This window comes from Telmatherina bonti (genome assembly GCF_933228915.1).
Source record: "Telmatherina bonti genome assembly, chromosome: 14".
Classification (NCBI taxonomy): domain Eukaryota; kingdom Metazoa; phylum Chordata; class Actinopteri; order Atheriniformes; family Telmatherinidae; genus Telmatherina; species Telmatherina bonti.
Window position 1 is genome coordinate 30,497,018 of NC_136612.1, and position 25,549 is coordinate 30,522,566.

At 39.3% G+C, this 25,549-nt stretch overlaps 1 protein-coding gene across 1 annotated transcript; it reads left to right on the forward strand.

Annotated features, from left to right (window-relative positions):
• The first annotated feature begins 1,612 nt into the window (after positions 1–1,612).
• setd1a (SET domain containing 1A, histone lysine methyltransferase) lies at positions 1,613–25,200 on the forward strand. Its single transcript, XM_079252695.1, has 21 exons — positions 1,613–1,665; positions 2,370–2,514; positions 2,601–2,699; positions 3,386–3,656; positions 4,130–4,290; positions 5,715–5,962; positions 6,801–8,493; positions 10,887–11,876; positions 12,286–12,453; positions 12,751–12,835; positions 12,917–13,059; positions 13,296–13,335; positions 13,414–13,603; positions 13,738–13,781; positions 13,936–15,215; positions 16,001–16,355; positions 16,507–16,688; positions 21,436–21,546; positions 22,264–22,383; positions 22,554–22,691; positions 22,809–25,200. Exons 2-21 carry the CDS (start codon positions 2,377–2,379, stop codon positions 22,980–22,982), a joined length of 6,630 nt encoding a protein of 2,209 aa, XP_079108821.1. The 5' UTR covers positions 1,613–1,665; positions 2,370–2,376; the 3' UTR covers positions 22,983–25,200.
• The last annotated feature ends 349 nt before the right edge of the window (positions 25,201–25,549 follow it).

The following is a 25,549-nucleotide window of genomic DNA, read 5'->3' on the forward strand; positions in this document are numbered from 1 at the left end:
CATAATTTCCCTTTTTTATTAATATTTTTCATTAATTTTTGTGCTTTCATTTTACTGCTTTTGCATTTATGTTTCTGACACTTGAGAAAGAAGACCTGATCCTTTCCATGGACAACTCTGCTGACCAGAGAAGAAATTACAGAAAGAAGAATGCTGAAAGGCTATTTAGAGGAAATCACACATGAAGCTCCAGAAAAAAAACATTTGGCATGACACCTTGTCCCTTAATATAAAGAGAACCTGCAAAACAAAGAGCATGATATCAGTATCATACTATATGAGCAATGCAAGGACACATCTTTAAAAGGTTATGATTACAACTATTATGTTAACATGAAAATGAAAATCAAATAAGAGTTAATGTATCTATTTTCTATTACAGAATAGGGTCCTTTAATTCCACAATCATCCTGTGAGATTACACCACAGAAATGCACTTGATCTATGTTGATTTAAAGTTGAAAAGGTTTAAACATATTTTGGACCACCAAATGAGAAAATTCATAGAATATTTTCTATCTTACACTTTGTATGTACTCTTCTATTTTATTTAAACTTCACATAAGAAGTTCACAATAAACTAATATTAATCCCACAAAATGCCTTGTAGAAAGATTGTCAAGTGTCTTTTGTTTTAAGCACCTTTATATTGAATCCAGCAATATAGCCCAACTTGATTATGCTCAGTTACTGGTGATACTTTTATTATGTGCAAAACAGTTAAACACGAAAATACTGTCTAAAGTGGTTTTATTTTGGGGCAATTTATTGAATGCATAATCTCATACAGAATCCATCAATGGAGCCACTAGGTTTTATTACCTAAATCTTTATAATTAATTTCTTTAAAATATACCCCTTTAAAAAATTTTTTAATGAAAATAATTTTTAATTTTAAAGGTCGTTATTCTAATGCAGTGTCAAAAGCCAATGTATTTTATAGTTAGATTAACAATTTGACATGTGAATATCCTTTTGCTTCTGTTGTTTTTTTCGCCTTTGTTGTCTTGTGTGAAGTTAAACTTTAAACACTATTGAAATGTCGTTTTTTAAAGCACTAATGTAAAATAAGAATAAAATTTTGGCTCAGATAGGTGAACAACTTTATGATGTGTAAACGAAGATGTCAGCTTGTCATTGATGAACCTGTGGCTGGTTGGTGATTTATCCAAAGTTGGAATGATACAAGCAGATTCAAGCCATATTTATTTCTTTATTTCCAAAGAGTTTAAAATAGTTTGCTGTAAATTAATTATTTAGTTTTAATTTTTTTAATCGTATTTATTGTGTTTAAGCTCTATCCTATGGTTGTTTTATATTTTATAATGCCCATTTGGAAGAAAGTGCTGGCGAGTAACCTCAGGCTGTATTCGCATACACTGATGGAGAACAGGCGAGGCTTTCAGGTTGGTTACGCGATGGCCGCTCTCGCAACAATATCTGGATTTTAAAGACAAAACGATGGAGTCGCTGCTCAAACAAGAGTGTCGATGTCTTGACTAGCGATCGGAATGGTAGAAGTATAGTTTCAGCTCGTCAGATTTGCTTTCGTGCGCAGTCAAAGACGTCCCGTTTCTGTGTTTTTCTTGTCGGTCTCTCAGGCCTGGCTGCAGCTGCAGCGGCGGGTCGCTACTTTCCGATGAGCGGGCAGTAGGTCTCAAAGAGGTGGGAACTGAGTTCAGACAAACCGACCGCAAAAGAATACATTTCAACCACGAAATGAAGCGCATAAGATAAATGTCACGGGTAAAATATTATGCTTGGGGTCAGAGAGTCATTAAAACCGGAGTTAAGCTACTAACTTGGTCTGGCTAGCTAGCAGTAGCCGACGGTAGCATCAACTTGCCCTAGCTAAAGCGAAAAGACATCACAAATTTAACATCGATTAAGGTGGTCTAACTATAAAGCGACTGATAATGCTGTTCTGTAAAACGCGAATTAGCTACATTTATCGTCAGGATTTAGCCGACACTTGGTAACGCAGTTTATTTGCGTTATGTTGATGCACGTTAGCCTTTGCTATTAGCAGGTTGCTAGCTGAAAGTATCTGGCCAGTGACGTAACGCAGGTTTTTGTTTTGACAGCGCGCGGCAGCTCAACCAAGGCCAACAACATCTTTATAACCATGCCCAAATTCATAAATCTACCTAGAAATGTATCATTACTGCACGTTAGTCTAAAAAAAAACTAGCTGGTGTATAGATGTGACGCAGCTACAGTGTGCTTACGGCCGGCATGCAGGGGTCGTTGATATGTTCAATGAAATGTGGTAATATAGCATTCCCCGAAGTTTTGATTGTCTCTAAACCTTGTTCCTTGTTTCAAGCGTCTGTATTGTACATAATGCAGGTTTCTCTTTTGCCGCTCAGTTGTAGGATGGATCCAGACAGTGGGACAGAAACACAAAAAGCCGTCAGTTTGCAGTGGAAAAGCTACAAACTCGTCCAGGACCCAGCCATCAGGCGGGTCACACAGAAGATCTATAGATACGATGGAGTACATTTTAGTGTGCCAGTGAGTTCAATTTGAGTGTATATATTGGTTTAAATATGCACATCTCCTCATAATTGCATTTTTACCAGCTGTTGATTGTTTTTCAGGATTCTGGATTTCCTCCCGTGGGAGATCTGCGAGATCCTAGACCCCGGAGGCTGTGGTCCAGATATTCAGAACTGTCCCTACCAGTGCCGAAGTTTAAGGTGAGCACACTATTTAAACAGACTTGACTGAAAGTGGATTTTAAAGTTTTCTTTGATTCACAAAGTTATGAGCAGAAAAAAACATGGATAAGTGACTGATGCATCCTCCCAGTCTTACAACACAGAGAAGTGAACAATAGTTTAAAATAGTTTTTGATTTCCAAATTTTCTCAGTCTAAGGAAAAAGTGGAAAAGTAGACAATATAACTGGAAAAAACAGATGATAAGCAAATACTTGGAAAGAAAATGTCATGCTGGTTAATAAAATTAAATGAAAGATTGTACGTTAAAAATTTGAAAATGTAATTTCGTCCAGACCCCAGAGGTGGTTTGGGATTATATTTTATCATTTCTTTGGGAGTATATTGATTAGTGGTCTTTTTTGTCTTGTGAATCGTGTAATATTGAAATGTAGAAAATTTTGAGCTTTAATTTGACCATTCATGACCTCCGACTATCATGACATGCATGACACTTCGGAGCAAAATAGTAAAGATCATGGTCATGCAGAATTGGTGAAGACTGAAGTCATCAGTCACAAATGGCAACAAATTTACAGATTAATTATTTGTAAATTTAATAGAAATTCAGAATAGGTCAGCCTGTGTTTAGATATAGTTCTTTTATTCTCTTAAGGTTGCATGAACTTTCCTCTGATTTTGTCTTTTTTACCTTTTTAATCACAGCTTGATGAGTTCTATGTGGGTCCCATACCCCTCAAGGAGGTGACCTTTGCAAGGCTCAATGACAACATTAAAGAGCCCTTTTTGGCAGAAATGTGTGCCAAGTTTGGTGAGGTGGAGGAGATGGAGATCCTGTTTCACCCCAAGACCAGGAAACACTTGGGTTTGGCCAGGGTGTTGTTCACCAGCACCAGAGGAGCCAAGGACACAGTCAAGCATCTGCACAACACATCTGTCATGGGTAACATCATTCATGCTCAGCTTGATATAAAAGGTAAGACAAAAGACCTCCCCTGGGGGTCTTTTATTCATGACATGAATAAAGCTGTTATGGGTCTGCTTTAGATATTAGATATAGCCATTTTCTGTAATAAATAACTGAACTTTATAAATGTATTAGTTTCCTTTGAAACTTTGTGTCAAAGCACATTTTAATAAAAATTATGCAAAGAACTAATTCAAATGGACTGGAAATTTTTACTCTTTGGCTGGATCTGGAAAAATGATCACAGTCAGCACAATCAAAAGTGTACCATGTAAACCTGTGGTTTAGGAAGAAATACTAAACATTTTAAGCACCTTTTTAGATATTTTTGTGTTGATGCATTCATTAGTTACACCTTATTTTAAGCAGTTGAATCTCATTTAGTTATTAAGGACAACATTGTTAAAAGTAAATTCAATTCATATCAGTGATATAATTTCTCTACTTGCTTTGATCGTTTTATGATTTGGTCTTATTCGCAGGCCAACAGAGGCAGAAGTACTATGACCTCATAGTAAATGGGTCCTACACTCCGCAGACTGTGCCCCTGGGTGGCAAGGCATTGATGGACAGGATTCAGGCCCAGGCCCAGGCCCAGGCCCCGGCCCCGGCCCCGGCCCCAACACAGCCACAGCCTGACACGGTATTGCTGCAAAAATGTAGTCTTTTCAGTTATTTCATGACTAAATGTAATCAACAAATTAGTATTGAAAGGCGTTTAAAGTTTTCGTTAATATCATTATTAGAGCTGACATAATTATTTGTGTGATTATGCTTCTTTTTTTTTTTTTTTAAGATAATTTGTTTTAAATAATCACCATGGATTAGATGCACCTTTTATAGAAACAGTTCAGTGAAGCAAAATGTAAATGCCATATTTCCATATGCTGTTCTGCCACTTTTTGAGGGCTAGACTTCCACACTTTCAACAAGGTAATCTCTGTGCACCCATGAAGAGTTTTACTGCTGTACAGTGTATACCTGAAGGCTAACATTAAAGTTATGGAGTTAATTTAAACGCTAAAATGCCCAATGGTGAACATTTTAATTTTAAGCCAAATTAAAGAGTCTGTTAACTTATAATCGTAAATTTGAAGGATTTTCTGCACAAAGATGTCTGTCAGCAGTGCAAATACCACTAATCAGAAAAATCATCTTTGCATGGACAGCCCCAGGCAGTTTGTAGACTTAGAATAAACGCAATGAAATGGGTTTCAGAGAAGCACCAACTATTGCCTTAAACTGAGAATTACTAATGTCTGGGGTTGTGTTTTAAGAAGCTGGAATAAAAGATGGTGCCATTTACTGATCAAGTCTTCCTGTTTCAAGGGGAAACAAAAAATAAAGCTTCAACATCAGTGTGAAATCAAAGCAAGAATTTCTGGAAAATAGATCACAATTTTTCTGATTTTTTTCTTTTATTCTGTTTGAGCTTTGACATCTAAAGTGGCATTTAAATTTCCATTAGCAGCTGCAGTCACATCTAACATTTAACTTTTTCATCTGTTTTTATCAAAGTAGCTCTTTATTTTAATATTGCCATCTCCTGTTTTATAAACCGTGTTTGTAATCTATAAATGACAGTATGTAAATAGTGCTCACAAATAGAAACTTCTGTTTCAGACAACATTTTTAAATACAGATTGGAAGCAATATAAAATGAAGTGGCAGGAAAATTATTCAATTTTAATATAGAGGAGAGACTCGTGCATTTTAGTTCCTAACTAAAGAAGTAAAATTCTGAACTATGTCTGGGTAATGGAGAGAGAAAATTACTTCTGTTTATTGATATTATTTTTAGGTTTGTTCAGTCTCTCAATAAATTTATTTCCTTTTTTTTTTTTCCATTTTTTTATACATACTAAAGTAAAGTTGCCAATTGGCAACAATCATACAAATACATGAAGTTATTAGTACATTTGTATCTCTCTGTTCAGACACTAATAGGGGAGATATCAACAGTAAACGATAAAGTTGTTTGTAAATAACATGTTGAGTTGTATGAAGGATCAACTCAAGTTTGCTTCTCTTCCAAATGGGAAAACCAAAATATGCCTGTCTTCTCAGCCATCGGAAATCAGGCGGAGACTTTCCAGTGAACTCGCCGTTCTGACAGCAGGGGTCCAGGCTCTCACGTCAGGAAGCATCACGCCATGTTCTGGAGATACTGGTTTTAATGATCAGCGTTTGGACACACCTCCATCGTCCATGTCAGGCCCATACACCCCTGGCTCCTCTGCCTCATCTCAGGGTGGTGGAGGAACACCTTACAGCTCCAGATCTGGGACTCCATTCTCACAAGATTCGGGCAACAGGTCAGATGTTGATGTTTTTATCATTCTAAAATGACCTGTGACTTTTTTTATATTAGTGTTGTCATTTCATAATGCAAAGAGAGAGCGATTCTTTGAAATGTTTTTCTCAGTTGCTCAGCAGTCATTATCTGTGTTTACATGGAGTACTTTTGGTCCAATTCAACATCCAGTCAGAATAAAAATGCATCAAGACCTCAGTTTGTCTGATTGGCTCAGTTCAAGGAGAATTTTCTGTCCAAGCAAACAGGGTTGTTTCAACTTTTTCATGATCTGACACCCAGGAAAAAAAATAACAATGTATCTGCTCATCCCAGATGTTTATGTGGTTTATGTTCTTTCTGTACATGCATGAACCATGTGGAGTTTAGGGGACTTAATACGTTTCTGGAAAGACTCGGCAAAGAAAATCTGGACTGTGGTGGATAAAGCACTTGAGCTGGAAATGGAAAGAATTAATGATTATTGGGCATTTCAATGGTCAAAAAGCATGAAACAGCAAATTGTCCAAACATCTTTTTAAAGATTATTTAACTCTGCGCATGTTACAGTCTATAAAGTGTTTCCGTTAAGTAAACACACAGGTGATCAGATCTCTTTATCTAGTGTCCATGTAAAACATTTCAGTTGGAATATCTGATCAGATTTCATTTGGATAGAAGAATTCTCAGTCTTTTCACCCAAAAGACAAGTGGGATAGGCTCCAGCTTCCCCGTGACCCTTCATCGGACTAAGCGGTTAGGATAATGAATGAATTCTTAGTCCTTGTACAGTATATATCACTATTGAAAGTGGTTGTTGATGTTTGTTTTATGTGTTCTGTCTTATTTCTTTCTTGCAGGCATACTGGCTATAATACAGGCACTTTGGGCAGCGGCTACCCTCCCCAGGATATGCTACCTTCTTCATCTTCATCTTCTGCTGTCTCGTCTACTGTTGGAGGATACAAAGTATCTCGCTACCCTGACGACACACAGGAATCGTCATTGTACCACAGAGGCCGCCCTGTGTACCCTCCAGCCACATCATACCGTCCGAATGAGCCGCCTTGCTACCCTCCCTTTCCCGGTGTTGGGGGGCCTGGGCTACACATGGCCCATCACTCCTCTATGCCTCCACCGCCTATTTCTAATCAGTTTGATCAGCTTCCAGTATCAGACAGGGAGAGGGACCGTGAAAGAGACTCAGGGGGAAGATATGGGGCAGGGGGGATTGGTGCCAGAAGGTCATCTTACCATCACCAGCAGGACACAAACTCTTCCTCAAAGTACCATTCTCATCACTCCCACCACCATTCAGATCGCAGGGATGACCGGGGGTACCGGCGAGACAGTCTGGGGTCCCGTTCAAGTGACCACAGCCACCAGAGACACCGCAACCACCACCATTCTCACAACCACCATGGAGGCAGTCGCAGAAAAAGCAGCCATGACCGAGACAGGGAACGAGACAGAGATCGTGACAGAGACCGAGATAGAGACAGAGACAGCGACTACTCGAATAGCTCGGACCCAAGATATAATTCCAACTCTTATCGCTCTTCCTCAAACAGCATGTCTCCTCCTCCATCATCGTACTCTTCTTATCCCTCCTCCAAAGAGCCTGTCCCTCCTCAGGGTTTGGATGTTTCCTCCCGTCCAGGGGGCACAAGCAATGCAGAGAGGTGTTCTCTGTCGTCTGTAGGTGCTGATAAAGACCACCATCCCGGTCATCACGGTGCTCTGCCCCCGCCTCCCCCACCACCACCTCCGCTCCCACCAGCCTCTGTCATTGCAGCAGCTGTTGCTGAGACACTGGGAACACTGGACTTCAACCAAGACAGTCCTCCCCACGAGGACCAATGGAAGCCCAAACGTCGTCCCAGCACTCCACCTGCTCCTCCCAAAACACCTCCCCCTCCTGCTTCCCCAGTTCACCCTTCTGTTGCGTCATCCTCCAACTCCCCATCCTCATCATCAATCCCTCACCATCTATCCTCTTCCTCCAGCTCCCCTCCACCCCCCCATCGGGACTCCTCCTCCCCAGAGCCAGATTCTACGAATGAAAGTTTACCATTTGTCTACCACAGCAGCAGTCTCGACTCTCGTATTGAGATGCTTTTAAAAGAACAAAAAGCTAAGTTCTCTTTTCTTGCTTCTGATGAGGAAGATGAGGAAGATGGGAAACAGGAGAAGCAGAGGAGCAGAGGTGGGGATGGAGCAGAACGAAGAGGAAGGACAGATGAATCAGTAGGGGTGCAGGAGCCTTTGGGGGGCAATGGGGAAAAGGACCATAGGAAGAAAGGGGACAAAGATGGCCACAGAGGAAAAAAACGGGGGAAAGGAGGAGAAAACAGAAAGAGTCCGACGGCACTCAAACCAACCACACTACCCTCTTCAACTTACTCTCCCCACATCTTACCTCCAGACGAACCCCAACCCCAGGTTGCCATAGCCGTGACTGGAGGTTTGCAGGAAGAATCTTCTCAGACTGGTTCTGCTGAAGTAGGAAGCAGGACAGGAGCACACACACCACCGTTTAATGGGCAGAGTCAGGTATTTCTTTATTATTATTTTTTTTTACTTCAATTACTTCCATTACACGCAAAAATACAGTCGGGATCTTAAGCACACAAGCACTGTCAATTCAGACAAAATGACATGTTGCTGAAGAAATGTTTAACCAAAAAATATATGGAAATCTTTTCTTTGCAATGCTTTTACCGTGTGGGAATGTTTCAAGCCAGAGATAGTTGTTCTCCCTTTTCAAACCAAGATCATTTACTAACCACAGTCACGGGTCTTCATCAGTACTGGGGACTTTATTGTAGGAGGAAAGTTTAAATGAGGTTTTGTTAAGTAAAATTAATAAAAATTTAAAAAAAAAAAAAACCCAAACAAAAAAATTCAGACTGTTTCAAAAATAGTTGCATAAAAATAGTTGATTTGAAGATGAGATCCTGTAGGGTGTTTGGTACTTCATCACCTGAGGATATATCTTAAAAGGGTAGGTCCAAATAAGCATGGCCTGATCTTCCCATGGCCTGGTGAGCTTTGTCGAGTAAGTTTCATCACTTGGTTTTGTGTACACTTGTCAGCCTAAAGCTGGGGTAGGTAATATTGGGGAGCTGGCACCTTGTCTTTGCTCCTCCCCCTCTGATTTTGCTCCTTGTGTGATCCAAGGCTTTTTTCTTACCACTGCCAAGGAGGTTATGTTTTTGTCGGCTTTTTATCTTTTTGTGTTCAAGATAACTCAAAAAGTTGTGGATGGATTTTAATGATATTTTTAGGAGTTGTTGAAAATGTGAAAAGAAAGAAGTGATTTAATTTTGGTGGTAATCCGGATCACTATTTGGATTCAGGAACTTTTAAAAGATCGTGGCGAAAGTTTGCACTCTCCGAGTGCTTTTCTAGTTTGCAGCTTTTTCCACCAAGGATTTTCTCTTTCTTGAATTTTTAGCGGGAGGAGGCAAATTAACCGAGCCAGGTTGGGAAATCCTTCCTGGATTTTCTCAGTAATCTTTGCTTTCCTAGTTTCTTCTTCACTACTTTGTATTTTCATCCTACCACACTGTTTATATGCAGGATGTGGCTGTCAGACATGCGCTGTGGGAGGGGGAGGAGGGGAGCCGGGAGAAGAAGCTTACAAAATATAAGAACATTTTGATTGGTCAGAGTTTTTACAGATTTACAGTAAACTGAGGAGTCTAACTATATTTCTTATTGTTCATGATTACAAAATGAATAGACTACTATCAGGACGAGGAACGACTTCCCCCAGAGCAAGATTACCTATCCCAGCTTTAAGTCATTAAATATGCATACGGCTAGACACACACAACAAAAAACGTCTGAGACTTCATTTGTGCCTTGTGTAGTGTTTTGCACAGCATATTGCAGCAGGCTACATAATAAGAGTCAACAGTTCCATGTCTATTTACTTAGAACTGTATGATTGTATTTTTTTCAACAACACAACAAAAACATGCATTAAGCCAGATATGTGAGAGTGTTTTTAAAAGTTTTCAACTACACCTGACAAACACTCTTCTATATACTTTTTGGCCAGATTCCCTCACCTGATCTGTCAATGAGCTATATAATGACTTCAGAATTTAAACTTCCGATTTCCGATACTATAACCTGCCGTTCTTAAATTGGGTTGACTGCGAGTACAAAGTGATGGATGGATGGCATGGGGGGAAAAAATGCTAACATTAATAATGCCACAATTGCTGATCTGTGCAGGAATATTGATATTTATTTCTTTTATACATTTAAAAAGGTGCTTGAACAAAACCACATAAAATTGCCATTCTCATTCAGAAAATGGTCAAGATCCAGATGCATTGAAATTGTCTTTTTTAAAGGACTTTTTCTTTATTTAACTTTTATTTATGCAGGTGATGCCACTGAGGCCCAGTGTCTCATTTTCAAGAGAGGGCTGTTTTAGATCAAATTACAATAATAACAGAAAAAAACAAACAGGATGCTAGCGACTGTAACAAGATGAAAGCAGGTCCCTTTTCTTTCAAATATATCCAATGATGATGAAGCAGAAAATGAGGAAGTAAACTTCCTGAACTCTGTATGAACTGCTAATACTGAAAATCTGACAGTCCTGAAATTGTAGACTGTAACTACATTGTTTATGTGACATATGATCTGATAAATAAGAGGGCAGGGGACCAGAAATGTATTTATAACTGAAATGTTACAAATAGACTATCCTGTGTGAAGCCAAAGACCAGTAAACGAGTGAAAATAAAATATTGTGGCACCTTAAAGGCTTAAAGCCACTTGTAAATCTTAATGCCGCACAATAGACGCAGCTGGCAAGTTCATGATTTCAGCGGATGTGATTTTTAAACGTCCGTCTTTGTGGATTTTGCTTAATACAAAACATTGTTAGTCTTCCTCCTCTAAACAGCAATCTCTCTCTTTCTCAGGCTTCTCCTCGTTCCTCTGGGGAAGATATGGAGATCTCAGATGAAGAGGAAGAAACACCTTCCATATCAACAGTGACCACCCATCAGCCATCACTCACCTCAGGATCCTCACCATCTACGTCTCAGGCTGTGTTGTCTCAAACAGCAGACCCCTCATCCTCTCCCCCACCCATCTCTGACTCATCACAGCACTTTGGCAACTCCATGCACCCCCCAATACCCTCCTATCCTCCTCATTTACCACCTCCCCCTCCCCCTGGGTACTCCCTCCAGCCCCCACCTCCACCAGGGATTCCTCCTCTCCCCCACATGGAGCTGCACCCTGAGTATCCTCCTCCAATGCCCCACCACATGTATGACTACGCCACTTCCATGGAGCTGATGAACCAGTACAGTGGTGGAACTCCTATGTCCTTCCAAATGCAGACGCATATGCTAAGTCGGCTACACCAGCTGCGTATGTCTTCTTCCAATGGCACCCCAGGCCCAGGTGAGGCTGCGACTGCAGACTACAGCTCTTACCATCTTCACTCTATGCCCCCACATCACACACATCATCCCTACATGGACCAAGAGGGCAGTGGGGCAGGTGGTCATTATGACCAAGATCACAGATACATGCCCCCACATTTGTCTTACCCCTACCCTGACCCCCACAGCACTCAAATACCACCACCTCCACACCATAGTATACCCCCTCCCCATGCTGGTTGGCCACCGCATGTCTTGCCTCCACACTATCCATCGTACATGCCTCCGCCTGGCTATGGCACCATGCTGCCAGGGGATGGAGATGAATACAGGGGTCCTGGGCAAGAGATGCCCATGCTGGCGGAGAACCCACATGAGGCAACGGTGCAGATGGTCCTGGGCACTCTGATCCAGGAAATGAAGAACATCATGCAGCGGGACTTGAACCGCAAGATGGTGGAGAACGTAGCCTTTGCCACTTTTGATGAGTGGTGGGAAAGGAAGGAGACAAAGGCCAAGGTAAAGCGATTTAAAACAAGAGAAATAAGGAATTGTGAGATTGTTGCATTTGTTATTTAGGCTAATTATCTTAAAAATGTTAACCTTTCAAGCTGATTTATCTGATTAAATGAGTAACTACGACTATTTTGCCACGTTAGTCACATTTTTTCCCCCCATAGAGATTGTATATTATCCAAATATTTTTTTAAATTATTATTTCTGACAGTAAATGACCTCAAGGCAAAATGGGTTATCAAAGATAACACTTGTGCAAACAATATAATTCTTTTTTTTTTTTTACTTTGTAAGTCTAACATTAAACTGTATTAAAATGGGAACACTGTAAAGATTTCAACTGGAACAGCTTAAACAAAGGTCTGGGACCTCTGAACGATTGCTTTGAAAAGTGCTTGTTTTTCTTTTCTAGCCTTTCCAGACAATGGTAAGAGGGGTGTCTGCTCTACGGGATGATGAGAAAAAAGAAGAAAAGGTTAACCGTCCGCGGGAGCCTCTCATGTCTCTTGTGGACTGGGCAAAGAGTGGTGGCATGGAGGGCTTTTCTCTCCGTGGCGCACTGCGGTTACCTTCCTTCAAGGTAAAGGCATCTCCATATTTTGAAGTTCATACTGTAAGTTTTGAAACACAATAAAGATTTCTGATTTTAACATATGCACACAAGTCATTTAAAGTTAAGTTGGTTTGTCCATAGTTAGAGATATCTTAAACCTGAGTATTTTCAGAAGAGTTCATTGCAGTAATATCAACATGGTCTATTTTTGTTCAGTCTGGGCTTGTCTTGTGAGTTTGTGGTATTCGCACATGACGAGTGAATTGCCAGCAATGTTGCAACATTTTTTGATTGAAAGTAAAATGTTTGTGTCCAATTGTTCAGGTAAAAAGAAAAGAACCTCAGGAGCTTGAGGAAGGAGACATGAAGAGGCCGCGACCCTCAACTCCACCATATGAAGATGACGAAGGTTTACCTGATACCTTTTTTAAAACGAGGTTTGTTAATCGATGCCCTGCAAAAGGCTCTAAAATTGGCATCTGGTTTTCAGCTGCTGATGGGAGGTTGCCAGAAGCAGACAGGCATGGAGCTGAAAGGGACAACAAGAGGAGGAAAAAGAAGCCAAGAAGTCGTAAACCCTGGGAACTTGATAGTGAGGGCGAAGAAACATCTGACGGCTCCTCGACTGAAAAGGTGCATGAAATTGTTTTTGTTTTATTTTCTTTTAGTTGCATCTTGCCAAAAAATTAGTGTTTAACAGGTTGGTTTATATTAATCATTTATCAGTCTGTAATACATGTGGATAAAAACATTTGTTTTGTTTTCCTGATTTCATTTTAACAATACAGAAATAGAAAACCACATTACCATTCTTGTTAACAGCTAGATGGCAGTGTTTTCCTAAGATTAACACCTGTTTTTGTTTCTAGGAGGATGAGGAAGAAGTGGAGAGTGGAAAGGAATCTGATGGTACAGCACAACCAGTGGATTTCTGTCTATTTTCTCTCTTTTACAGTACTAATGTAATTGTTAATTCTCTTTTTGTAGATGATGCCCTTAGTGCTGATAGTGATGATGAGAGCCTCTCTTCGTCCTCTGAAGGCTCTTCCTCTTCAGGATCATCTTCTTCTTCCTCTTCTTCTGAGGATGAAGAAGAAGGAGAGCAGCATGAGAGTGAAGGGCCGGACTCCTTGGATGAGTCAACCATGGACAGCACAACTGAAAAAGAGGATGACAGGTATCTCATTTCTAAATCTGTTGACCTTTAATAGCTGCTTCCGTAGAGCTGTTCCCAGGAATGTCTTTTCAACACTGCTTCTCATGAATATTATTTTTGGATGTTCTAACATGAAATTCCTGTCCTTTTCCAAGGGAAAATAATACACCTGCTCTTTCAAAGGCAGACATCAAAAAAGGCCAGTGTGAAGTCCTTATCTGCATCATTATCAAACACAGATAAACCAATACAGAGCTCAAAGAATCAAAGAATACAACAACATTCTTTGATCTTGACATGATAAAAGCTATTTGCACTGTGGACCAGTCTGTAAACACTCTTATCTTTTTCAGGGGTTACAAAGGACAGCAAAGCAGAAACAACGGCAACACCTACCAAACACCCTCCATCTCCACCATACCCGCGGCCTTCTTCCCCTGTCGTTCTTGTACCTCTCAAAAAACGCAAGAAGACTGTGTCGTTTTCCACAGACGAGAACGACAGCAAAACGATATTGCCAACTGCCCCTCTATCTCCTTCTTCATCACAAGTGGTGGGTGAATCTTCCCTCTTTTCTGGCCGGCTTCCAGACTCTCCCGTCACTGCCACGCCACCCCCTACAGCTCGTCCCAGTCAAGGGATACAGTTGCTGCCATTTGCCTCAAAACCAGGTGAAGGCAATGCCCTCATTGTTCCCCCACCTGGAAGAACCCAAGAATTTGAGGAGACCAGAAAAGGACCCCTTGTCTCTCCCCAGACAACTCCTGTCAAATCCCCTGGCAAACGGAGTGCCGGCAAAGACTCTCCGAAGTCTCTCGCCCCTCCCGTTATGGTATGTCGCACTGTGCAGAACCTGCCATTGGACCATGCCTCTATGTGTAAGATGGCCTTTGAGGAGGTGCCACCTCCACCTTCTGTCAGCAAACGGTCCAGAGGTAAATCTCGAACGCCCAGCTTTTCGGCTTCTTGTCACTCCCTCAGAGAAGAAGATGAGGATGATGAAGAAAGTGAACAGAGGTTGAGACTGAGAGAGCAGCTGGGTGCTTCCACCCTCCTGCAACTGGCCTCGACGACTGACCTGTCTGTGTTGGCTGATGTAGCTTTAAAAATGGACCCTGATGCTGGTGACTCCGAGGAGACGGAGACATCTGACGAAGCAGAGGAGCAGAAGAAGGAGGAAGATCTCTTCTCCCCAGAGTCACTGGCCTTGGTTGTGAGCCCAGGTGGTGTTATTGTCCTGATGGAGCATAACTACTGCAAACCACCAGTGCTCGCAGTACCACCCAGTACCAAAAAGACTTCAAGACAAGATTCTTCTGTCTTACTTTCAGCAGACCTCAACTCTATTTCTGGGGTCCTTGAAGCCCCAGAGGAGGTCATAGGAGAGGCAATGCCATCCAGGTTTGATACAGGAGAATACTTGTCTGCAGTGGGAGAACTGTGTGACTCTGATATGAGCTCAGTGGAATCTGTATCTTCACCACCAAAGAAGAAGAATGTTGGCAAAGGTTTATATCTTGAGCAAGACAAGAGCAGAAAGAGGAGGAGAAAAGACAAAGAAAATATTGAGGTTCATCACATTAAAAAACAAAAGGAGCAACCAGGCAAGAAACCGAGGAAGAGGAAACTAGAGGTGCGTGAGATTATGTGGTTTCCTGTTAATGGTTGCGGATGTTTTAATCATGAACAGCACATCAAATTCAACACGCTATCACAAGCTGAGACAGTAGACAGCTGCTCATTTGTATGTCCATATTTAGCTTTCTCTAATGAGTTCACATGCACTTCAGCTGATATCTTTATACAGTGTAACAGCTTTAGTGTGAATAAGTGAAAAGAGCTAGACTTCTGTTTATGAGGCACTTGGTTCTTTTGGGATAGAGGATTATTTTATAGGAACTGACGGAGGCAGAAATATATGTGGCCTTCTGCAGCTCTGCACTATAAATTTGCTAATCCAGCCGACACATTGCTGTCTTAGCTCCCTCATGTTGCTCTGCAACAGGCCTTTGCAGAGATTGCTTGTGCAGATTTCTGTGTAATTAAATTTAACCTTTAAAAATAAAGGAGAGGAGAAAATATATGACCAGATGTTTCATGACCAGATGTTTCATCACCAGATTGGTCCGAAAAACAATCCAACTCTTGAAATATTTATACTTCACACTACTTCTAATTCACTCCTGAGAGAGGTTTTATTGTAGCTTACCACAAGTCTCCTTCTTATGTAAAGTTATATATTTATAAATAACAAACTGTAGATTATGTAAATTTTGTTTCTTTTTGTTTGTTTATAGACCACATGGAAAAATAACCTTTAAATTAGTTACATCCCTTATGACCATGTGACTCTCTGGCGTAAATTGTATAATGTGTCGTTTATTTATCTGTTTATTTGTTGTTGTTTTTTCCCCACAGGAGTCAGATTTTGAGGAGGATGTTGATGTGGAAGAACTTGAGTCTGGAGAGTTGTCCAGCTCAGATACTGAGGATGAGGTGGTTGAAAAAGTAAGGAAGAGTGAGCGCCTCTTTCTGCAGGAGGCAGGGGTAACATCATCCCACCGATGGCTGAAACCTATTCCAGCACCTGAGCCACTTGCCATAAAGTTTGACAACCGCAGTGAGTTTGAGCAAATGACCATCCTGTACGACATTTGGAACTCAGGACTGGATGGTGAAGACTTGATGTTGCTAAGGAAAACTTATGAGAAGCTGCTACAGGATGACCACAGCTCTGATTGGCTCAATGACACCCACTGGGTCAACCATACAAATATCCTTTCATTAGTATGTTTTTGTCACATCTTAAGTCAATATGTATCCTGTGTGTGAGGTTATTGTTTTGTTTTTTTTTAAACTTTGCTAATCATATTCATTAACCATTAATATCATTCATGTCATTTCCCTTGACCTTTGTGCTGCACTAACCAATTTGCCTAACCCCCGCCGTAAAAAAAAGAATGCAGATGGACAGCTGCGAGAGCACGTGACTGGTTGTGCCAGGAGTGAGGGTTATTATGCCATCAGCCGCAAGGAGAAAGATGTCTACTTAGACCTGGACCTGCCTGAGCAGGTCATCCGGGAGGTTGAGAACGTCGACAGCTCGGTAAGTTTTGTAATGTTCCTTCTATACACATAGACCAGGGGTAGGCAGCTCCGGTCCTTGAGTGCCACAGGCCTGCAAATGTTAGGAGTTTCCCTGCTCCAACACACCTGGCACACATCAGACCGAACTGGAGGACATGTGCAGAGCTTGACATTGAACTCTGCACAAGTCTGTTAATTAGCCATTGATCCTGTAACCTGACGTAGACATACATCATTCACAGAAAAATCTATTCTACACTCTGTAACCTGATTTTTTTCCCTTTAATTTAGCATCAACTAAGCCTTCTGTGTTTCTGAAATGATGTTCCCAAAATTTTTGAATGTTAATCAATGTAGAGCTTTTGTTCTTGGAATCTGAAGGTGTCACTTTATGTGAAAGATCAACTCTGACAGTTGCAGCAATCTAACAGCTTATCTGTTCATCTGGCAATCTTCAGAATAAATTTGTAAAATAACATTGGAAAGATGAGTCAGGTTTTGGCAATAGTCTTGAACTGTCTATCATTGCAGTTAATGAAACTTTGAATCTTTGATTCGAAGCACTGCAGTGCTAGGTCTTCACAAACTTTACATTATTTAACTTCATTACATGCACAATATAAAATTGTTAATTTGACCTTTTTATTCAGCTTAAATTTCTCTGAGCCTGATGCTGCTGAAAATGATTTTTTAGCTTAAAATTGCTTCGTGTCTCATTTCATTACAATTCATCACAAAATAAAACATAAAATCTTGTTCACATCTTTTCTTTTTCTGCAATTATTGTCATGATTCTGGCATTTAGGTAGCGAGTCCTATTGTCCAAGGCTAATCGATGGAGGATTCCTTTTTATATTGTTATCATGGTTTTGGCTGCTTCAGCATTTAATGTACACCCCCCACTGGATCACAGAAATGGAAGATCCAGAAATTATTGGGAAGAAAAACTGAAAAATTGTACAACAAACCAAGTTTACAATGAAGTAAAACCCAGCTTTTGCTCTTTTAACATCTAATTACCAACTACTGTCAAACACAAAACATGTTCAAATGCAAATCTGTGTAATTTCTTTTTATAGTCTAACTTTAAAGGGGAAAAATCATTTTAGATTGAGTTGTTTGAGCAGCTCATTAAAATGTTCTCTCGTCAGTCTGATCAGATTTAAACGTCTGCTCTGGTTGTTCTGTTGATTGATGTTTTGGGAAAGCTAAAAGTTGCATGAACAGGCTATAGTACAGAAGGCGCATATTTTATGAAGCTATAAAATACTGTGTTCTAGACATAAGCAAACCTTCCTGAATCAGCTTTGCAGTGAAGTTTCTGTGTATTACCTTTACTTGTTGACTGGAAAGTTGAAGTACAGTTAAAAAAATATCAGGTTCCATATTGTCATGCTCGAGAAAATAATGTGTTTTTCATATAAACTGGCTCACAAACCATCTTTATGGGGTCCCCTAGTTGTTGAGTGTTTTATTATTAAAGGGTATGATGCTTGATAATACCTCTTAGGAATTTCCTTGGCAGGAAAGGAAGTGCAGATTGCCCCCAGCTGTTTGGATCAGTTGAGACATGAATTTTATTATCAATACAGAGATTCGTAACATTGCCTGTTTAGTTTGGTCCAGGCTTTGTTTGTTTGTTTTTTTTTTCAATTCAGTGAGAGAATTGATTTATTGTTGATATAATGATTTATTTCATTTTAAGCATTAGACACCCCACATTAATCTCTCAAACCCTTAACCAGTAACATGTGAAATTATGTGATACATTTTTAAAGTTAGTATAAACCCAGCTGTAGCTGTTCAGATGGCAGATGTTTCAAATTGTTGAAGGCAAAAAAAAAAAAAAAAAAAAAACAACTTTTTTTTTTTTTTTTTGGATGATTTGCAGGAAAGTTATATCACACATCTATTAACCTCAGCAGGGGAAATAACTTTTATTTCAGATACCCCCACCCACCCACCTAAACAAATTTCTATGGCAACACTTGTTAATGAAACAAATTAACTAAATGTGTTTTTTTCCACTTATTTAAAATGTGGTTGTCTATACAGCAAAAAGTATATTTAGATTTCAGTGTGGTTGGAGATGTGAGGTTCTGATATTTAGGGGCTTCCCGACATGTAGGCTATATGTGTCGCTCAGTTTAACCGATACATGGCAAAGAGGGTTCTGAAACTTTAGCATTGTTTGCACACAGAGCTGTGCAAGGATGTTGCGGTTAGCACTGTCACCTACGGTAAACCTGTCGGGTCACATCACATAGGAAGTTTACATGTTCTTCACATGCACATGCAGATTCTTTGTGGATTCTCCAGCTTCCTCCAACAGTTTAAATATATGCCTGTGTGGGCACTTAGTGCTTGTAAAATCTTCAGAGGTCAAAACATAAACCTGAGTGGTTGGTTGTCTGTCTGTGTTGGCTTTGTAATGGAATGGTGACATGACCAGGGTTTAGCTTTTGTGGCTATGATAGGCTCCATCCCAAGATTCTGCTTTTTTATTTATTTCATTCATTAAGTGTGTCTTGAAGTGGACCTTTAAGTGTTTACGTCACGTTAAACGAGAGGAAACACGTTGGTAACGTACCTTTAGTTCTCACATGGCAAAATTGACGCATGTTGCGTCTGAATGGTCAATGAGTTGAGCAAACCTAAACCATTATATTTCGCACTTTTATGCATCACACTTTTCTGATGGAAGACCTTTTTACGCCGCAATTTCTCAGACTTCTTGCAGTTTACGTGTTGTAACTTTTGGGTTCTTTGAGATCCGCTTTTCGTTTTTAGTGTTTTAGCTTACTGAACAGGGACCATGTACATGGCCTTAATCAGTAGAAAATATGCTTTGTATCAGATTGTAGCTTGTCTGCAGTCCCTGAGATACAGAGAAGTACATGACACAAAGAACACAATACAGAGCATGTATACATATATAAAAGTTAAAAAAAAAGAAAAGAAAGTACATTACATAATAAAGATAAGGTCAAATAGTTCAGTTCAATTTAGCTTTATTTGTAAAACACCAGTTCACAACAAAGACCTTTCATCATGACCTTTTCAGAAAGCCCACAAAGCCATAATCAGAAATGAATATATCCTAGGACTATTAAATATATGAAAATCTAAGTCAGAAAACAATATTTCCACGACAATAGTTATTTATCAATCCATCCAGTGTAGGAAATTATTCATTCTCCTGACAGAAAATTCTGCTTTTGTTGTTGTTTATCGTGAATCTTTTCCACTATATAATTGGTACTTACTGATCACATTTCAGTTGTTCAATATCTCAATTTCCAAGATGATCCTTGACATATTTTAGTTTTATTTGTTTGGTTTTTTTTTTTCTTTGCATCCAAGTCACACGAAGTTATTTATAAAACTTCCCAAAATGTTGGTCTTCTGTATCATGTGACATCTCCATAATTTCAGTGCATATTTATAAATATATCTCCAGTGGTGCTATTCATATGATACACATGTGCTTTTTCTCTGTGATTCAGTGTCATTTGTCCTGAGGTTCAGTAAAGTTGCCTGTTCCTCGCTCACAGTTTTGTTGTTGCTAAAGTAGCGATCTATTTTCAGGTTATTTGCAAACATCAACAGTATTAATGTATTAATATTAACAGTATTAATGTAGTTTGATTGGGTTGTGTTTGGTTGCTACACAAAACTGGCTGAACATTTTTTGTTTTTTGTTTTTTTAACATTCCAAATTGCGTTTCCAAGGTTGACTCACTTTCACCCTGGAGAAAAACGTGCATGTTCATTTTCACAAGTGAGTTACTCATGAACTGCTGTTTTGATACAAACCTGTTTTGGAGATGAGGAATATATTTTGGGAGGTGATGACAGACAGTAACAAAAATTTATATAATTTCACACAGTGTCACGCAACCTTTTTGATGTCCTGATAAAAGTGGTTCAGCAGCTTTGAGTCATCAGTACTGTCTTTGTTCATAGTTTGCATTCACCACAAGTACGCAGTGATGTGGTCTACATGGTGTCTCACTATTACTCTTTTTTTTTTTTTTAACTGGTTTTTTTTTCTGAAGGGAAGCTATTCTCATCTTTTACACTCACATTTTTTTTCCTTTCCATTAGCGACTGAAATACCTAAAGCTGTGTTGAACTGTTGACAAGCTAAATACATTCTGTTTATGTATATTATTAAATCCCGAATTATAGGTCCTTGTCTTTACACAATGTATATTTTTTTTATTTGTTGAAATAAAGGCTACTTTTTTTCACCTTTGAAAATAATCAATTAGTTATAAACTTTCAAAGTTATTTGCTTCTTTTATAATGGCTGTCAAGTACAATATATTAAATTATTGAACATTATTACCTGTTTTAAAGCAATATTCCTCATTATTTTGTATGACTTTTCTTATATCGCGTTTTTTGTGTGTTTTAACCACTTTTAATTGTCATCATATACAGTAAAATCCATCGTAGTCAGCCATGTTTACTCTATCATAATGACTTGGAAGCAGTTACAAAGGTCTTGTTTAATGATTTCATTTAGTCAGTGTTGCAGAAATTTAATGTAAACTTTCCTCAGCTGTTGAACATGTAGGTTTTTTAAAGTGATCATCATTTACTTACAAGTGAACTTTACACACGCTAACACATGTATTGCAAAAAAAATGGTCAAAGTACATCTCTCCATCAGTCTCTATACAACTCAAGGCCATGTGATAACAGGATATTGTTTGATTTGCACTTTCAAAAGCTCTTTTTTTTCTCTGTTTTCCTGTCAGGGAGTCAACCGAGTGCTGTCAGAGAGGCGTTCAGAGCAGCGCCGCCTCCTCACTGTCATTGGCGCTACAGCTGTCATGGACTCTGACCTACTTAAACTAAACCAGCTTAAGGTACAACCGGCCCTGGGGTTTTATTACAACAGCCATAGCATTAAATTTAGCCACTCTGTTATCAGCTCATTGCACATTTTTCAGCATGTTGTCACTTTCTTCTTCTAGAGTATTATATCTTCAGTAAGATGTATCAAACTGATAACTGCTCTTAAAACATACTGAATGACTATAAAACAAGGGTGTCCAAGTCTGATTTTTGAGTTCTATGATCCTGCAACTTTTAGGCCTCGTCCACACATAGCCGGGCTTTTTTAAATGGACTATCTTACCCTCTCCGTTAAGTTAAAAAAAAAAGAAAAAAAAAAAAAAAAGAAAAGTCAGTGCCTACAGTGCCCGGTAGTGATCATAGTTTCGTTTTGAAATGAAAAGTTATGGTCGAGAAAACTGCAGTCAGAGTCATGGACTTTTGTAATACTAATTCTGATGAATAATTTGTACTTCCTCTTTCATAAAAGCACAACTGTCTGTGTCAAGATCATTTTGCATTGCAACTGTGATAAGTGGAGTTAACGCATCGCACGTCAGAATAACATTACACTGTATTTTCTGAATCTTTAACACGGCACACACAGTTATTTAATTATTTTAGTGAATAATTCATCTTCCACAGAAGTTATTAAAACGGGCTTTTTATTTAAAAAAAAATCATTTTCAGCATCTTTTTTTAATTTCGTGTTAGACTGTTTTGCAAATATATCTTTTCTCTTCTCTCAGTTCCGTAAGAAAAAGCTTCGATTTGGCCGCAGCAGGATCCACGAATGGGGTCTGTTTGCCATGGAGCCCATCGCTGCTGATGAGATGGTCATAGAATATGTTGGCCAAAACATCAGACAGGTACTTTTTATGTTTCTATGTTCAATGAGTGATTTCAAGCTGTAATGGAAATTGATGCAGTTTATGTCTTATTCTGCTGTGAAAGGTTCATTCCTGCCAGAAAAATGGTAAAATAAATGCAGTAATGCAGGGTTATTGCAATATCAGCAATATCTGTCATGTTTGCACAGATGGTGGCTGACCATCGTGAAAAGCGGTACGCACAGCAGGGCATCGGGAGCAGCTATTTGTTCAGAGTGGACCACGACACAATTATAGATGCTACCAAGTGTGGTAACCTGGCACGATTTATCAACCACTGCTGCACTGTGAGTCTAAACATCTTCAGTAAACATTTGGATCATGTCAGACATGCTTTACTTTAGACAAACTTGATTTTTTTTTGTCAGTTTGATCACTGATGTTTTGCTGCTTTCTGCTTCTAGCCAAACTGCTACGCCAAGGTTATCACCATAGAGTCACAGAAAAAGATTGTGATCTACTCGAAGCAGGCTATTGCCGTCAACGAAGAAATTACATACGACTACAAATTTCCACTGGAGGACAACAAGATCCCTTGCCTGTGTGGAACGGAGAACTGTCGTGGAACACTGAACTAGTGAAAGCACTTCTTCTCCTTTGTTGACAGCATCCGACATCCCCAAAGTTCACCCCTCTCAAAGTGTTACTCGAAACAAAGCCACTCCCAATGTTCATGGCATTCCTCCGGATGGCCTTGGTGGTCCTCACAATAAGTAGGAAACAGTGACGCACACAATTGCACTTTTCATGCATTCTTTTTATTAGGGGGCAGTTTCTCTTGCCAGTGTGTAATGAGTTTGTGTAATCTGGCATGAGAACATTGGAAGTCCGCCCTTTGCAATGGCCCCTTTGTGGGAGTGTTGATGGACTTGAATGGCTAATTTTTTCCAAGCTAGTTGCTCTTTGAACCCAGGCATGAAAGTTTGTTTTTTTTTTTCTTCATCATTTTTCATGCCAATATCCGCTTCATTAACATTAACAATAAACCACAGATATTACGTATCTGTGTCAGCTACCATAATCTGCAGCCTAGGATCAATCCTTCAGTATCAGATCTTTTTTCCAACCATCCAGCCATTGACATCCTCTGAAATGCACAGGAAAACAAGACAAATTCAGGGTTTTTAAAAGCGCTTGTGAAGAGCGCACTTTTAAGATCACAAATTTCAGTCAATTTGGTCTTCAGTTATGTAAGATTTCCAAGCTTGAAGGTTTTTTTGGGGATTTTTTTAAAATTTAATTTCTTTGTATTGCTAGAATATTACTCTTGCCGTTATCAATAGTATTGTTACTTAGTTGCATTAGCTGTAAGTATCTTACAGTGATGAGCTTCAGTGTTCACCCACTGTCCTTCGTGGCTTAGCGAGTCACCACACTTTGTTCTCCCATCTGCTGTGCTTTGTTCTCCTGATTTGCCAGGACCTCCTGTTTGGTAAAAGTGTGTTTTTCCACATTGTTGCTTATTGTTACCTGCAGCGTTAGCTTTTTATTTTTCTCTTCCTTTTCCTTCCATTGGTTCTTTTTTCTGAAAGGTTGTAGACACAGATTTACCTGCTTTAAATGATCTTTCCTGTTTGTAGCTCCGTCATTCATCACACACAATGTGCCAGTGTGTTTGTTTATCACAGTATCATTGAAATGCATCTGGCACATTGATGGAGGGAATTTAGAAGGTAATGCCAGCATTTGTATGGGTAAACTCATCGAGCTTATTTTGTGAAGAAATCTCAACAGCAGCTGTAACCTTCTCTCACTTTCCACTACCCATGTCTATGTTAACAAGCAGGGAACCCTGGTTTCTGTCAACGATAAGTTGGCCATTATCTGACCCTTTCTGAGTGTTCCCCTCGATCATCTGGATACTCTTATATTACAAAGCAAGTCCAAACAATGACGTCAGCTTTACAGCTGTTGTCTAAATATGGGTTAAAAGTGTGCGGAACAGCCGTGTGGGTTAACAAAAGATGTTTGGTCAGGATGTTAGTCAGTATTGTTCCTTCTTTGTCCTGCTATATGTTCTCATTTTTAATTCAGCTTTTAAGTGTCAGCTTCCTTTTCTTTTAATTAGCAAAAATACCTTCTGCATTTTTTCTTTTTTTATTTTTAGCTATAATTGCCCTAAAACACCTGCAGGTATTAGTAAAACTGTGTGGTCAGTGTTAAACTTACTTATTTTGTGTGCTGCAGATGTTTTTAAAAGGCATATTAGATCAAGGTCAGGTGTCTTTAAAAGTCCGGTTTTGTAAAATTTAGTTGTTTTTTTTTTCTCCCCTAAATGTTCTGGGTTTCTCAGAATGCATTAATATTTATTTTATCCAGGAGGGTTGAGCTGCTTGCCACATACCAAACTTCCCTCCCATAATGTTGCTACACAGTCTGTTTGCTGTGTAGATGGGTGGAAAGTGTATGACTGACAGTGTGCCTGCTGGATATACAAGCCTCAGTAAGTTTGTGGTGCACGGCAGGCAGGGGATGTGTATGACCCTTGTGTTGTCCCTGTTTTTCAAATGGCAATGGCCGTCCAAAGTTTAACTCTGATGTTGAACTTTTAACTCCTTTCATTTAGATTTTTTTCATTCCCTTCCAAACAGGAAAAAGTGTAAGATATTGTTGCAATTAAAACCTTTCCATGCAAACAGCCCTCTTTACTACAAGATAAAAAGATGAAAGGAAAAAAAAAATCTAAGAAGTACTTGTAAATATTGTAGAGGTGTTTGTTTCTCGTAGAAACACACTGAATCCAAGCTGTAAATATGTTGTTCCTTTTCCTCTCCCCATGAAGAGGAAACCTGTACATACCTTCCATTCATTTTTTTTTTTTTTATTGTTTTTCCTTTTAATTTGTTGATTTTAATATTATTTGCAATATTTCTCTTGTATTAATGCGTTGGACCCTTTATTAATGGTGCATTAAAATATTTTTTAAATAAAAAGGAGTATAATGTTTTTACTCAATAATTCTGGATCCACAGTGTGTCAGATGAGTTAAACAAATGGTGTGTCAAATGGTGTGTGGAAGCTTTCACATCCCACATACCCAGGAACCTAAAGTTACCTGACAGAGTTTACAGGAAATCAACATTTTCCAAGCTGAAGTGAGAGTTGTGGAAGTTTTACCCAACACATTGAAGATATTTTATGAAGC

Excerpts from the sequence above, each read along its gene's own strand:
- setd1a (XM_079252695.1), top strand. The coding sequence starts at position 2,377 with ATGGATCCAGACAGTGGGACAGAAACACAAAAAGCCGTCAGTTTGCAG. Across the intron at positions 4,291-5,714 it reads CACAGCCACAGCCTGACACG|CCATCGGAAATCAGGCGGAG; the intron begins GTATTGCTGCAA and ends CTGTCTTCTCAG. Across the intron at positions 16,356-16,506 it reads CCACTGGGTCAACCATACAA|TAACCAATTTGCCTAACCCC; the intron begins ATATCCTTTCAT and ends TTTGTGCTGCAC.